The 16,708-nt window shown below is 46.5% G+C and overlaps 2 protein-coding genes across 3 annotated transcripts in view; both read left to right on the top strand.

Moving 5' to 3' along the window:
• LOC135918004 (nidogen-like) overlaps nucleotides 1–10,278 on the top strand; it is a 382,953-nt gene extending 372,675 nt beyond the window's left edge. For both annotated transcript variants that reach the window (XM_065451667.2, XM_065451665.2), the window contains one exon: nucleotides 4,313–10,278. In XM_065451667.2, the coding sequence (XP_065307739.2) occupies nucleotides 4,313–4,319 (7 nt within the window). In that variant the 3' untranslated portion in view covers nucleotides 4,320–10,278. The remainder of the gene's footprint in view (nucleotides 1–4,312) is intronic.
• A 140-nt stretch (nucleotides 10,279–10,418) lies between these two features.
• On the top strand, nucleotides 10,419–16,169 carry LOC139047643 (uncharacterized). Its single transcript, XM_070521486.1, has one exon. It carries the CDS (start codon nucleotides 10,895–10,897, stop codon nucleotides 12,107–12,109), a length of 1,215 nt encoding a protein of 404 aa, XP_070377587.1. The 5' UTR covers nucleotides 10,419–10,894; the 3' UTR covers nucleotides 12,110–16,169.
• Nucleotides 16,170–16,708: the final 539 nt, after the last annotated feature.

The raw sequence follows: 16,708 nt of genomic DNA, 5'->3' as shown, positions 1-16,708 counted from the left end.
CCCCGTAGGTGAGTACTGGTAAGACACAGCTGTTATACACTTTTCTCTTGAGGGGTGATGGCAACCTCCTGTTCATGATCTGTGAATGCCTGCAAAACACACCCCAGCCCATCGTAATTCTTCTGGTTATTTCAGTCTCGTGATCCGGATCCGCGGTCACTACCTGCCCTAAGTAGATGTATTCCCTTACCACTTCCAGTGCCTCGCTACCTATCGTAAACTGCTGTTCTCTTCCGAGACTGTTAAACATTACTTTAATTTTCTGCAGATTAATTTTTAGACCCACCTTTTTGCTTTGTCTGTCCAGGTCAGTGAGCATGCATTGCAATTGGTCCCCTGAGTTACTACGCAAGGCAAAATCATCAGCAAATCGCATGTTACTAAGGTATTCTCCATTAACTTTTATCCCCAGTTCTTCCCAATCCAGGTCTCTGAATACCTTCTGTAAACACGCTGTGAATAGCATTGGAGAGATCGTATCTCCCTGCCTGACGCCCTTCTCTATTGGGATTTTGTTGCTTTCTTTATGGAGGACTATGGTGGCTGTGGAGCCACTATAGATACCTTTCAGTATTTTTACATGCGGCTCGTGTACACCCTGATTCCGTAATACCTGCCTGACTGCTGAGGTTTCGACTGAATCAAGCGCTTTCTCGTAATCAGAGAAAGCTATATATAAGGGTTGGTTATATTCCGCACATTTCTCTATCATGTGATTGGTAGTGTGAATATGATCTATTGTTGAGTAGCCTTTACGAACTCCTGCCTGGTCCTTTGGTTGACAGAAGTCTTAGGTGTTCCTGATTCTGTTTGCGATTACCTTAGTAAATATTTTGTAGGCAACGGACAGTAAGCTAATCTGTCAATAATTTTTCAAGTCTTTGGCGTCACCTTTCTTATGAATTAAGATTATGTTAGCGTTCTTCGAAGATTCCGGTACGCTCGAGGTCATGAGACATTGCGTATACAGGGTGGCCAATTTTTCTAGAACAATCTGCCAACCATCCTTCAACAAATATGCTGTTACATGATCCTCTCCACCTGCCTTCCCCCTTTGCATAGCTCCCGAGGCTTCCTTTACTTCATCCGGCGTTACTTGTGGGATGTCAAATTCCTCTAGACTATTCCCGCTTCCATTATCCTCGTGGGCCCCATTGGTACTGTATAAATATCTATAGAACTCCTCAGCCACTTGAACTATCTCATCCATATTAGTCATGACATTGCCAGCTTTGTCTCTTAACGCGTACATCTGATTCTTGCCTATTCCTAGTTTCTTCTTCACTGCTTTTAGGCTTCCTCCGTTCCTGAGAGCATGTTCAATTATATCCATGTTATACTTCCTTATGTCAGCTATCTTACGCTTGTTGATTAACTTGGAAAGTTCTGCCAGTTCTATTCTAGCTTTGGGGTTAGAGGCTTTCATACAATGGCGTTTTTTTATCAGATCTTTGGCCTCCTGCGATAGTATACCGGTATCCGGTCTAACGAAGTTACCCCCGACTTCTATTGCACACTCGTTAATGATGCCTATAAGATTGTCGTTCATTGCTTCAACACTAAAGTACTCTTCCTGAGTTAAAGCCGAATACATGTTCTGTAGCTTGATCCGGAATTCCTCTATTTTCCCTCTTACCGCTAACTTATTGATCGGCTTCTTATGTACCAGTTTCTTCCGTTCCGTCCTCAAGTCTAGGCTAATTCGAGATCCTATGGTCACTGCAGCGCACCTTGCCGAGCACGTCCACATCTTGTATGATGCCAGGGTTAGCGCAGAATATGAAGTTATTTCAAATCTAGTCTCACCATTCGGGCTCCTCCACATCCACTTTCGGTTATCCCGCTTGCGGAAGAAGGTATTCATTATCCGCAATTTAGTCCGTTCTGCAAACTCTACTAATAACTCTCCCCTGCTATTCCTATAAACTATACCATATTCCCCCACTGACTTTTCTCCAGCCTGCTTCTTGCCTACCCTGGCGGTGAAGTCACCCATCATTTGAATTGAAGTCACCCATCAGTATAGTGTATTTTGCATAGAGTTTCACATTAGTATACCTAGAGGGAAATCTGGCGCTGCGATCGTTCAACCATCATGGGAATGATGGCAAGTACAGGCTTCGGATTGGCATTCTATTGACTGGCGAACTAGCCTACAAATATTTTTTTGGCAGTTTTGGTTTCGCTCCAAGCGAAATTGCTATAACCGGCAGTGGGACAGTGCAACGCAAAACTCTCTGCCTTTGTTATGTTGCTAGCGCCACTTCGAGCGACTGGGACGATGTTTGTGTTGCGGTGTGGCGTCAAAGCCCTGACGAGAAGGCGACGGCATCGTAAACGTTGAAAGAACATGTTTTGAGCGTTTGGACCTTGGTTTGTTAAGTGTGTTAGGTTGACACAGGAAAAAGAAGGCACTACTTACACAAGGCAGTTGTACTTCTAGTGGCTTGACAATCAAATTTCATTGAGAGCTTCATTATGCATTGCTCGTTTATGTGCTCATTGAAATGCTTTAGAACTTTGAGAACACAAACTTACTTGTGGTAGGAAAGGTTGCTGCTTCCTGGCTGTAGTCTAGTGTCGCAAAATGGGTAAGTGCAAAGCCACGCCATAACGCTTCGGAAGCAGTACGTCAATATAAAATATGATGACGAAATACTTGTAGGAGGCCACTATCGTCCTAGCTAGCACTGCAGCAGATGTGTTTAAAAGTACTTGAAGACGTTCAGCAATCGTGACAGCCGATGCAGCCTTTCGAAAGAGCAAGAGAGTTCGCAAGTGCCGGTCGTATGCGAGAAAAGTCTCGCGTTTGCAACGAGCAGGCGTCGTAGCACACGACACTTGTAGCATTCCGCTCAAGGGCGCAACACTTTCTAACAATACAACATTTTTATTTCCAGAAATACTTGATGAGTATTCTTATATAAGTACATGCACGGTTGCTATTGCTGTTGCAAAAATAAATAAATAATTATTCTTTGGCGTTGAACGGTAACAGAATCGCACAAGTATGCATACCCTGGTGTGTCCTGGTGACAAACCTAAACCATGCTTCCATCTCAAAGTCATACAAGGTTTATGTAGCGTGTTGTACATTATATAACATACTTCAGAAATAAAATTAGGTTTTACGCGATAATATTCGAGGATAGCTTTGTTTACGGCGTCGCAAGCAAACGCCACTAGTCTAAAGATCGAAGTCAATCCAAAGCCTGTACTTCCCATCATTCCCATGTAGGTTGAGGCAACGCTCATGAGAATCCCTATACACACTAGCGCCACATTTCCCTCTAGGGTATTTATTTAGAAACTTTATGGTATTTTGTTTTGACACACTATAACACCTAGAGGGAAATCGGGCGCCACCGTCTACGTGAGTTTCCTAAGGGGCACTGTGCTGCCATGCGAATGACGGTGTATATATGTGCGAGGCTTGTGTTGGCTGGTGTTGTAAGAGGCTTCGTCTAAAACGTGGATATAGCTACATGAATAACCCCTTCTTAAAGCAAAATTTTCCTAAAAGGTGTTCATTCACGCATGTTACATCTTCCAGTGACCTTTACTCACCTACAATGCATACCAAGCGAAGAAAAGCAGGAACAGACGACAAACTGTTCGAAAGCGAGCGCGAATATTGTCCTCTGTCCTCCAACTATAGCGGCCCGCTGGGACTTGTTACGTTTAATATAATTGTACACGCAATCACAAGCTCTCATAATTAGACAAATCGTGTTTTTGTGTTGTAATAAAGCTAAAACCGCTTTTCACGTGCTGTTTTAGTAGAAAATGAGTCATTGTGACAGACGGAACAGTGCTTGCCAGGTGCGTCTTTAAGGTGTCCTGGCTCTCGAAGAACGGTGCCAATCCGAAGTCGCAATATACCGACATTCATATGCATACCACAGCGCAGCAGCGCCACATTTCCTTCTAGGTAATATAGTGAGAAATTCTATGCTTGCGCCATAAAACACCACACATCATTATCATGTGCTACTGGTGATTTTCTTTTCGAGCATATCTATATTTTTTCTTGCTGCTTGTGAGCGTATATATTGCAGATTAGCTTTTTCTTTGTTAATATTATTGTTCACATTTTTTATACCTGTGAAGACGATTAACCCGTCTTAAGTTTAGCATAACAAGTGTTGATTGCCTATTTGTATTTGTCCAAACTGCATTCGAAGCAAAAGCCTCCGTCAGGCTGCTGGGCCTTTCGCTTTTGGTTCGATTTCTGTATATGTGCAAAAAGAAATCAGTGAAGAAAGGAACGAAAGTTTCGTGCAACAACGAGCGCTGCTTGGCCGTCTTACAGGGTCTGATCCGCCGGCACTGCCACGAGGTCATTCCACAACCACGGCAGAATGCGCTGACGAAGAAGAGCTGGTCACTACAGCTCTTGCAACTCCGATGTTGAAAGAAGTTTTACAGCGTCCACCACTTCCTTAGAAACCCAAGTGATGATGGCCGTGCTGTCTGTGTTGTAACATCGCTTCACGAACGTGCGGGTTCGCGCTTGAGTGTGCACCCATGCGACTGACTCTCGCCTTTGGCGAGATCTTCCCGCATCTCGCCGCCGATGTGTAACAGGAGTGTTTAAGGGTAACGTACGTGGTTCAGGCCCAGAAGCGTCTGACAAATGGGTTGCATGCTCTCTAGCGGTTTGTAAAAATGCATCGAAAACAATTACTTTTCTATGTACATACATTTATAAGAACGCAACCCCGACGTGTGGATGCATGGCACTGAGCAAGACATGTTTAGAAGCACGACCCTAACCATGCAGTGGCGATCGCTGCTCCCCACTCCACGTTCATACTCTTGTCTGGTTCAGACAGACCATGCACTAGATTGCCCTTGTGTACGAGTGACAACCGCTTGTGGTGCGTTTGTCGATTTTCTATTCTTCTGCCACATAAATATGCGTAGCAAAGTTTATGAAAGACTGCGATCACTGCTAGTGTGCGTGTTTATTTACACGCATTGGTTTATACATGCAAAAGAATGGGGCTTGTCATTCCTGTCTAAGCACAATCACATGACGCGGGCCAGCAGTTTGACATTTAGTAGGGGACCCTGTATATTCGATAGAGTACAACACGCAGACACTTGCAGATTTTTTTTTTTTAATTGCCTGTGGTTGGTAGTGCAGTTCTAGTCCGTGAGCGGGTCTCCTCGAAGTGGTGGACTTTACTTCCCCAATAAATCAAAATACAAATCAACTAATTAACGAAAATTTACTAATTATTTTTCTAACTAATTGCCTTAGAGCACATATATTGCAATTTACCAATTCTGGCCGGTGAGACTGCAAGGCGTATCCACTTGAAAAGAATTGAGTGCATGACACCATTTACGAGATATGCGCCGTCAAATTTGCTGTAAAAATGCACTGTCGTTCCACTTACTTTCTTAATAAAACGTGGTTTTATGCAGGGAAGCCCACAAGTAACTGGAACGCCGATGCATTTCTCCACAAAGTTCAGGAATTAATATCTCGAAACTGGTGTCATCCTGAGAATTCGTTCCAGGTAGGTCCTCCTTTCGAGCTTTCTAGCTAGAATTTGTAAATTGCAATATGTGCCATAAGGTGATTAGGTGAAAGCTTAATTTGCGAGTTTTTGTTAAGTAGTCGACTATGCATTGAACGTTTTGTGCAAGTAATGGCCGCCTCTTCGAGTAGCCCAGCTAATAGGTTAGAATTGTGATATCTGCCACATGAAATTAAAAAAAAGTTTTGAGTGTTCGCTGAAACACTCGGTATATACAGGGTGTCCCACGTAACTTGAGCCAAACATTAAAAATATGAAAATGCCACGTAGCTGAGCAGAATAAAAATAATGTTGTTTGCCGTCGCTTAGAGATATTCCGATTTTTCTCATTCCGTCTAATTAGGTAATTAATGAAAATTAATTTATATCCCAAATATTATAGTTAGATGAAAAGTGTCAGTGAGAAAATAGAGCGACATGAAAAACTCCCGATGCAGCTTTCTGTTGCTCAATACCTGCTACATAGAGGCGTTTTTCCGAGCGTGAAAGAAGCCCGCAAATACACGCAAAATTTCCGCGCGACTGGTCGCTCGAGGCGCTTTACGTGTATTCGTGGGCTTATTTCACGCTCGGAAAAACACTTTTATGTAGCACGTATTGAGCAACAGGAAGCTTCATCTTGAGTTTTTCATGTCGCTCTACAATTTTCTCATTGACACTTTTCATCTCATTCTAATATTTGAAGAGGAGGAAATAACTTTATTGCGTGTCCTGCGATTTGGTGGGGAGGGCCAAATTCCCCGCCTAGGTGACGGCCAGGAGGAGATCGTGGGTCCTGGCGGCAACCTCGGCCCGCTAGACGGCCCGTGGTTGATCCTCGAAGGCGGGGCTGAGCAGCGCGGCCAGCGCGTGCGAAAGCTGTTGCTAGAGGCCGCGTTCTCGTTATTTTTATGTATCCCTCGGCATTCCCATAATATATGCTCCAGAGTGGCTCTGGATTCGCATGTGTTGCATTTGTCCGTTTGATATATATCCGGATGTATGATGTGCAAGAGCCCAGGATTCGGATACGTCCTATAGTTTGTAACTGCCGCCATGCGACAGACTGCTTTTTTGTCAATTTTGGGTGAGGTCGTGGGAATATGCCCCTCTGTAACCTATAGTGTTTCGTAATGTCATTATATGTTGTCATTCTGTCCTCCCACTCATTTACTGCACCGTCACGTCCGGAGGGTGTCGGGGCGTCACTTGCGACTGCGGCTCGGTGCGTAAGCCCTCGAGCCGCGTCGTGTGCGGCCTCGTTGTTGCCGTCCTCCGCGAAGGTGAGCGGGTGTCCATGTGATGTATGCCTTTCTTTTGAAATTTTGACCTCCTGCAAGAAGAATGCGTAGTACCTGCGGGGAGATTCGGCCATTGGCAAAGTTTCTTATTGCCGTCTGAGAGTCTCTGGCTATCACAGTTGCGTTAGTCTGAGCTACTGCGAGCGCTATGGCTACCGCTGTCTCGTTACTTGGGGTGCGTATCGTCGCGCACGTCTTGCACCGTTTCTCGCTATTGATTACGGCTTCCGTAAACCCTCGTCTGCGGCTGTATCGAGCCGCGTCTACGAAGACTGCGTCCTTGTCGCTGCCGAATTTTTTTTGTATCTGCTTCGCTCTGTTCTCTCGTCTGTCCTTATTGTGTTCTCGGTGCATGTTTTTTGGTATTGTGGGTATTACCATTGTTGCCTTTGTCTCTCTCAGGATGTCCACCTTGACACCGTGCTGTGTGTGGTAACCTATGTCTAGTCTCTCTAGGATGTGTCTGCCGGCTCTAGTCTGAGAGAGGCGTTCATATTGTGCCGTACATTGCGTGTCAATGAGCTCGTCTATCGTGTTGTGGAGGCCTAATTGTAGCAACTTGTCCGTGCTGGTACAAGCTAGCCCTATGGCTTGCTTGTATATTTTCCGAATGAGGCATTCTAGTTTGTTCTTTTCCGCGACCTAGCTCGCATTTTAAGTACGTTGCTACGTATTTGAGAAATTATTTAATTGAGATTAATTGTCTAATTTGGCGGAATGAAAAAAAAATCTGACTATCTCTAAGCGACGGCAAACAACATTATCTTGGTTCTGCCCGGCTATGTGGCATTTGCATATTCTTATAGTTTCGCTCAAGTTACGTGGGACACCCTGTATAGTAATATCATCAGGAGCAAAGACACCAAGGAAAGCATAGGGGAAACTACTTGTACTTATTAATTGAATTAATGAAATGATCGGCCCCTAAGGCTTACTTGTGGTGGCGCTGGCTAATAATCCCAGAGTTAGTTCTAGAAGATATAAATACCCCGCGGAAAGTGGATGGAAAACGGCGCCGCATGTAGCTCAATTGGGAATAGCATCGCGCGCGTATTGCGAATACGTGCGTGTGTTCGTATCCCTCCTGCGGCCAGCTGTCTTTTCATCCACTTCCATTTTCATTATTTCCTCATTTATTTAATTCAATTAATAAGTACAAGTAATTTCCCCTGAGCTTTCTCTTTGGTGCCTTTGTTTGTTGGCTTCTTCCTGTACGACTAATAAAAATCGACCTCTCCATTTCCTTTCTTCTCGTTTATGCATATACCGGATGTTTCAGCAGCGACTGTCTCTAAATATTCAAAATAGGGGAATCCAGACACAATAACACTCTGCATGAGAAGGCTGGCAACAAGGGCGGACAAAGGAAAACTCGCTGACGGATCACTCAGCGGCCTAATTATCTGCGATTCAATCTTTCACTTTCTCGATTACCAACATTAGGGCTCCAATTCAACGCTCGTAGGTAGTCGCAAGTTCGTAACAAATCGGCTCTTAAAAACAGATCAAAAGCACTCGCTCAAGGCATGCTGGCGCAAAGAGTTGGGACATTGTCATTGCGATATGCCGAAACCTATGGCCTTACGAAGGCCACGCCACGAAACAAAAGCAAGAGCAGCTTGGCTGTGGCCCCGATGGACATTCGCTATCGACCAGCACCAATGGCTGTTCGTTTCATCTTCTCGTTTGACATGCACCAACCAATGGCGCTATTCTGGACATAGTCAAATTCAGTAATGGCAGCACTTTCAGCCAATCGGGGATGGCCTCTCTGTTTGGATGCCGCAATTACCAAATTCGACAACATGGCAGAGCCCCCTGCGGTGGCTTAGCGGCTATGGCGTTGCCCTGCTAAGCACGAGGTCGGGGATCCCAGCTGTGGCGGCCGCATATCGATGGGTCCAAAAACGCCCGTGTCCCGTGCATTGCGAGCAAGATACCCTGGTGGTCAACATTAATCTGGAGTCCACCACTACGGCGTGCCTCATAACTAAGTCGTGTTTCTGGCATGTAAAACCTCAGAATTCATTCATTTGCTACATGACAGAATTTAACAATGTCCGCACCCCAAGCGCGGGCCACCAAGGTGAACCTGCAAAGCCTGGTTAGGTTGTCAGAATGAGCAGATGTGACGAGCATTTTCCGTGCCTTTCGAGCCGATGGGCGCGGCGCGCCGTCCGAAAAAGTAGCAGCGTCGTTTCCCGCTGGAGACCTGCGCGTGACATTTTCGAAGAGGGGTTCTGCAGCGAGAGGTTCCTTAACCTGAGCACCTCGGTTGGTGTGTGCGATAGTCAGCTTAGAAAAACTGACTTTTTTTGCAGAGCTTGTGAGAGAGAGAGAGAGAGAGAGAACAACTTTAGTGAAAGGTAGTGACTACAGTGACGGGGCCCGGCACTTTAAGATCTGTACTACAGTGACGGGGCCCGGTACTTTAACATAATCGTGCACTACAGTGACGGGGCCCGGCACTTTAACATCTGTACTACAGTGACGGGGCCCGGCACTTTAACATACACACTACAGTGACGGGGCCCGTCTCCTTAACCACAGACGGGACCGGCACTTTACGTCAACACTGTAGCGACGTCAATGGCCGCACTTCTTTGAAACATTCTATGCAAACAACTTCGAGCACTTCACGGCAGGCAGTGAACTTTATTAAGGTCCTGAGGAGCGACTCCGAAACCCCCTTATGAGGGAGGGGGCCGCCGCGAGCCGTTCCGACGTTGGGACGGGCAGGCCGTGCCTGACCGCCTCCTCCCACTCTTCTTCCGTGGTGAGATGACCGTGGTCCCGTAACGAGGGACACCGCCAGAGCATGTGTCCTAAAGTGCAGAATGGATCTCCGCAATCCGGACACCTGCCCCGCACGGACGCGGCATTAGGTTGCCCCTGTGATCCACCACGGCCGCCGCGAACCGGTCGGACGAACCGTATTGGGCGACGTCGACGAACGCGACCGATCGTGGTTCGTCGGCGACGGATCCGAGAAGTGCGGCCCGGGCCCGGCGTGTGCCTACATTGCGTTGCGGGTGCACGTTGCGCGGGAACGGCGAGACCGTGACGGCCTCCCGCGACCACGCGTCGAGCACGCACCGCCTTTCCCTGACGGGTTAAAGTCCAGCGGACTAACTTCTGTGACCCAACCTCATCGAAAGTGTTGTGGACCCCCAGCTGCATGAGCTTCTCGGTGCTGGCGCCTATGGGGATGCCAAGCACTTTACGGACCGCGGTATTTTATTCCAGTACTGTCCACAACACCACGTGAATTTCACGATGTCAGCAACTTCCGTGCAGTAATCGAATACATTGATTGCACACATACGGATCGAACGACCGCAATGGGTACTTGTCCACGAATGTACAATCTTTTGCGTATGCACTGTAACACGTATGATGATTATAATAAAGAAAGTTCACTCTAATGGAAGGGGAACGGTAAAAACACATTTAAAAAGTCACGGCCCATGTTCCTGCTTGTGAGCACCTGACAATCAATATTCTACTGAATTAAGAAAAAGAAGCACCGGGTAATTGCTCGCTTAGAAGACCGATAAACATGCAGTTCGATGAAATTTGAGAAATAATGATATTGAAGCTTCCAAGACTTTAGAAGAAAAGAAAAAATGGCTGTGGCTTAGGTAAGGTCAAGCCCAGGATGCGAAGCATACTAGCCTTTATTTTAGTTGTTGAACCACTGTTTAGCCTGGTGAACTGCTGTTGCTTGGCTATATTTGGTTCGGCTAGACGAAGAAACAACTCATGCATTACTTCTTCGCCTTCAAGAGTGGAACGCGACAGCGTTCCCGTCGACCCGCCAAGGGGTGTAAGACAATGGGCTACAGGGCAGCGACTACGCGCCCCGCATTGGACGCGGTGAGCGTCGAGCAAAGCAGCGTTCGGCGCGGCAACGAAATGTGCGCCTGAGCAAGAGACGCACGCCTTAGAAACAGCTCGTTTCTAAGGCAACACCGCATTCACTAGAGGCGCTTTTGTACCGCTTTGAAGCGTCGTACTCGTGGCTCAGGCACTCTGCCTCTGGACACGGACGCGTTCGGACGCAAGATGTCGAGCTCTGCAAGGGCGGTTTCAGCGGCCGCGTCTGGCCGTGGTAACAGGTCTTCTGTCGCCCCACCGGGCTATCGGTATCTACTACCGACTTTGCCATCAGGCGAAACTATGAAGGAGTGTCTGTTCTTACATTGTGACGTTGCCGGGAGACCATACCGCCTCGAAGACTTCCGTGACCCGCTGCAAGAACTCGGTGTATTGAAAGACGTGACCGGTATTGGGCCCTTCCAAATGACGCATGTGTGGCTCATCAAGCTACGAACTCCAGAGGTGAAGGAAGTGCTGGTTAGAGCGGGAGGCCTGGAGGTAAAAGGGCGCTTTTGCGCCGTCATTGACCCAGTGCAACAAGACATCACACTCAAAGTACACTGGGTTCCATTCCACGTTACCGGGGAAGCATTGAAGAAGGCTTTCGACCACTATGGCGAAGTGAAAGAAGTAAGACAAGAAGATTGGAAGGTGAGGGGCTTCGAGCAAGCTGAGTCTACCACGCGTATTGTGCGGATGACGCTCCGAGAGAACTTAACACCGGACTCTCTGCCCCATTTGTTCAAGATCTTTGGTGGCTCTGTGCTGGTTGTCGTTCCCGGGAGAGCTCCGATTTGCCTGCGGTGTCGACGCAAAGGACACATTAGAAGAGACTGCAGAGTGCCAAGGTGTTCTGAGTGCCGGGAATTCGGCCATGAAGCACATGATTGCGTACGTACGTATGCAAGAGTTACTGGCAGCACGCAACCCGACGACGAAGGTCTGGAATTGATGGAAGAGGAGGTAACGGAGAAACTGACAGCGTCCTCGGAAACGCCGGTTCAACAGGTGGCAAGTGTCGCAAATAAGGTGGCAACGCCATCCGCGTCGACACAGGACGCCACAACAGGAAGAAAGCAGAAAGAAAGAAGAAGGAATGAAGAAGAGAAGACGCCGCCTGCGCCCGCAGAAACGGAGCCCGGGTGTGACGCGTTTAACGTGGAGATGGACGCGGAGCCAGAGACGCCATATGAGACGCCGGATGAGTTGGCCACTGAGGAGCCAGCCGTGCCTTCCAAGAGGCACCGAAGCGATGCTCCAGAAGAGGAGACGCCGGCTGACAGTGTTCAGCGCCTGGAGCCGCAGTGGATGGTGGTCCGGTCGACCCGGGCCAAGAAAGGGAAGTCCGCCCCACCGCAACGGTCAGCGTCGCTCACCCGAGAAGGGCAGGCGACGCAGTGACCAACGCGACTGGTGTCGCGGGTGCCCGTGGAAGCTGTCGTGCCGGCAGGGACGATCAGTTTGTGAGCGTTGCTATTTGCTGGGCGCCTTACTGTTGTTTTGCTCTTGCTCTCTGAAATGGCTATGTCGTTAGCTCCATTGCGCGTGGGAACCCTCAACGTTAGAGGTTTTAGGGCGAGACGGCGGCAGCGTCAGCTCCGACGCGTAATGTTGGAAGAAGATTTAGATATATTGGCGATTCAAGAGACTAAAATAGAGAGTGAGAGTCAGACTGATAGTATGGTTGCACAGTTTAGTGACCGCTATACTGTATGCGTTAGTCATGCTGTTGGCACAACGGCCGGATGCTGCATGTTTATTAAGAAAGGTTTGGGTATAGTTGAGGAAACAGTTCTAAGTTGTCAGAGTGGTCGATTCGTGCTGTGCAATTTTGTATACTGCAACATAAAATACCGAATATTATGTGTGTATGCACCAACGAAAGTGAATGACCGGCTAAGTTTCTTTCAAGAAATATCGCATTATCTGAATACAGACAGATGTTTGATAGTGTTAGGAGATTTCAATTGCGTTTTGAGCTCGGACGATCGTTCGAGTGATGGATACTGGGCTGATAAGAGCGTTGTCTTTCTGAGGGGGGCCATTGGAAGAGCTCTGTTGGAAGACATTGCACATTACGCGAAAGGAGGCAATAATCGGCATTATACTCATTTTCAAGGCAATAGCCATGCAAGGTTAGACAGAGCTTATCTTTCGCAAGAAATCGCCACAATGTGCGATGACTACAAGGTGCTGAACATAACATTTAGCGACCATTGTTTAGTAGCCTTCACGATAGGGAAAAAGATTACCGCAAAACCTGGAATGAAATGGGAAACATGGAAATTAAACGCGAAACTCTTAAAGGACGACCAATTTCTAGAAAGTGTACGCACAGGAATTGCCAAAGCAAATAATGACTGTGAAAAAGGATGGGGTGAGCGATGGGAGCGATTTAAAGAAGTCGTAAAAATGAATGCCATAGAGCGAGCAGTAGAAATACGTTTTAAAGAGCGCCAAGAGGAAAATAACCTTAAAAAAATGCTTCAGGAATTTGTGGATGCCGAAACTGCAGCGCCAGGCACCTTTATGGAAGAAATAAGGGAAACAAAGAATAAAATTGAGGCTATCGACACGGAAAAATACCGTGGCGCACTTATTCGCGCACGAATGGGAAAGATCTTGGCTGATGAAATGCCAACAAAGCGTGCATTGGGAACTGAGAAAAAGTATGCGAGGAGAAACGAAATAGTTGAGATTGAATACAAAGGGAAAATATCTAGAGATGCCGAAGAAATTAATTATGCGTTTACGGAATATTACAGGGAGCTCTTCAAGTGTAGAATACCGAGCAAGGCTGGGTATGAAAGCCATTTTCTAACCACTCTACCTAGGTTAGACGCCGAAGAAACAGATAGATTATCCGAAGATATCACAGCAAAGGAGATCGAAACGGCCATTGAAGACCTTAACCCTGGAAAATCGCCAGGACCTGATGGCCTAACTGCAGTTTTTTACAAAGCCTTTTGCTCGAAGATAGCCATCTTATTAGAGCGTGTTTTTATGGAGGCGTATCAAAAAGGTCGTTTGCCACCGTCCTTTAAAAGGGCGTATACAGTCTTGATACCAAAAAGCGATGACGCAAATAAACTTAACAAAGTAACAGGCTACAGGCCAATTACGCTGACAAACGTAGATTATAAAGTTTTAATGAAGATATTTGCGCGGAGACTACAAGGGGTTATTGGTGCTTTAGTAGGACCGCATCAGACCTGCGGGATAAGAGGGAGGTCTATATTCACTAATATCCATGTGGCTCGCAGCATTCTTGAAACTTGTGATGCAGATTTTAGGAAAGTCGCTATGTTACAAATTGATCTAGAAAAGGCGTTTGACAGAGTATGTCACAATCTCCTGTTTACAATTCTTGGCTATGTCGGTGTTGGATCACGGATAACAGAGGGAGTTAAAATGGCATACAGTAATTGTACAACTAACCTCATTGTCAACCATAAGCTAACTGAAAGGATTGAAGTGCGTTCCTCTGTTCGTCAGGGGTGTCCCCTGTCACCTCTTTTGTTCGCAATATATCTAGAGGCTCTCTGTAAAAGAATTATTGATAGTCCGGATGTGCGAGGATTCAGCCTAGAAGGATGTGAGGTACGTTTATTAGCTTACGCTGATGATGTTGTCGTTTTCTGTGACGATAAGGAGAGTGTTCGAGCTACCATGACAATTATGCGTGAGTTTTGTGACATGACGGACAGCAATATAAACCTGAATAAGTGTGTCGGCTTGTGGCACGGCCGGTGGCAAAAAACGCCGCGTGTTTTTGAAGGTATGCAGTGGAAGCTCACGCCTGGGATTTATCTTGGTGTACCATTAGGCACACATCGAGACACTAAAGACTTATGGAATGGCAAAGTGCAGGAATTAAAAGCTCAAACTGATAAGTGGGCTGGACGTGACCTCTCTATATTTGCACGTGCGGCTATCTGCAGAATCTTCTTGGTGAGCAAACTGTGGTATCTCATGCAAGTCCTGAGTTGTTCCCGATTCAACCTCAAGAAATTCCATAGAGTATTTGCTGTGTTTGTGTGGCAGTCTGAATATGAAAGAACAAGCAGGAACAACTTGTTTCGCAAGTTGGGTCAGGGTGGCTTGTCATTACCAAATTTATACTTAAAGCAACTGATTTCTAGATTTTTGTTCTTACGAGACACGACAAATCCTTTCTTACGAACAGTTATTCAAGTCCGATTGAGCAATGCCTTACCTAGCTTTGTTGTCTCGATGAGGGAGAGTGGGTGTTACGCAATGAGTAAATTTTTACGTGAGGTGGTCGTAGCATTTAGACTTTTACATCACCACTTTTCCATAGAATATTTGGCTGCAGTCAGTCGTAAGCGGATAAGCTCGGATTTAATGGATATTATGTTCCCAGAACCATTATATCGATTAATGTACCGCGAAGGCCAAGGGAAAGATGTCCTAAAACGTGTGAAGCGAATGATTGTACCAGGGGGAGTGAAAACATTCTTTTTTAAACTACATACCAATACCTTGCCTGTTAAAACATGGCTAGAAGAAAGAGGGGACTATTTACCATGGGGGACTAACTGTTTGATTTGCAAGAAACCAGAAACTATAGAACACGTTTTTCTAGACTGTTGGAGTGCGGTCTTCTTTTGGGATATTATGCAAAGAACTATTAAAAAAGAATTGCCATTAACAGCTCATGGTATCCGTTACCTATCCACAGAGCAAGACAGTATACCTTATGACATGTTCTTTCTTCTCGGCCTTCACAGTATCTGGAGAAACCGCATGGCTGTAAGGAATTGCGATATAAATGTGAGAACAGTAAACTCATATTTTGCTGAGAATATCAGTAAACTGCGGGAAGTTTTTCAGAAGTTAGCGTATGACGATGATCTGTTGTCATTGATGGATGCCCTTGCCAAAATGAAAGTTTTGTAATCTAAACCGCAAGCTTCAAGCGCAGCGGTGGGAAAGTGAATATTGTCAAATGGTGGGAGCAATATGTATTGATGTATTTGTTGATTGTCTGGAAATAAAGAAAAAAAAAAAAAAAAGTACTCGTGGCTCAGTGGTAGCGTCTCCGTCCCACACTCTGGAGACCCTGGTTCGATTCCCACCCAACCCGTCTTGCAAGAGTTGAGCCAAAGCCACTTCTCGTGACGTCACGGTGTCACGTGATTTCATGGCGACACCGCCGCGCCTGAGGAGCTGGGTTGAGCTCTCGTAATATGCTTCGCATAAAAGAAAATTAAGACTGAATCATCGCGACGGAACATCACAAGTCGCTGTAGGCGTCGAAGACCCTAGCTATAACGAAATTATTTTTGAACAGCTCCGATAGTGTCCATGCAACAATGGTAGCTTGCGTACTGTCAAATGCTCATATGCTGCGGCATAAAGCTCACGGCACGGTGCGAAAACGTGCTCGGAGCGAAAGCGAAACATTGCGCGAGGACATGCATGCAGACGCGAAGTCTGTCACCGCAAACCTGTGCGATCGCTGCATTGCAGCTTCATTCTGTTATGCTACATTTATTTACACAGACAGCCATCCCACTATAAGAACATATTTCACATAGTTTTCTCAGCGATTGCTTACGTTTCACGCAAACCGGTTCGGTGGAATCGATTGCGGCGACCGCTCGCAGTCCCAGCTTACTGTACGTAGTAGGCAAAGAGATAGCGTTTGTAAACCATTATGTGCTTTCTGTTTGTCCAACGTGATTATTTTAAAGGTAAAATACTGCCATTTCGAGAGTACTTGCAAAATTGTTCAGGAGGGCTGCCGCGTAGTATGTTTATTTAACCTTTATTTAACGCCGACGCATATGAGGCGCTTCCGACAGAAGGCGACTCCGTAAGTCGACCTCGCCCCCAATACCGACATACATAGAGTTTCGAGAAACCCTATGCCGACATAGTGACGGCCCCGTCGGTGTAGTGTTGTTGTTAAAGCGACGGGCCCCGTCACCGTAGTGTGGATGTTAAAGTACCGGGCCCCGTCACTGTAGTGCAGAT

Source organism: Dermacentor albipictus, chromosome 7 (assembly GCF_038994185.2).
Source record: "Dermacentor albipictus isolate Rhodes 1998 colony chromosome 7, USDA_Dalb.pri_finalv2, whole genome shotgun sequence".
NCBI lineage: Eukaryota > Metazoa > Arthropoda > Arachnida > Ixodida > Ixodidae > Dermacentor > Dermacentor albipictus.
Note: the sequence above shows the minus strand (reverse complement) of the source record. Positions and strands in the feature narration are given on the sequence as shown.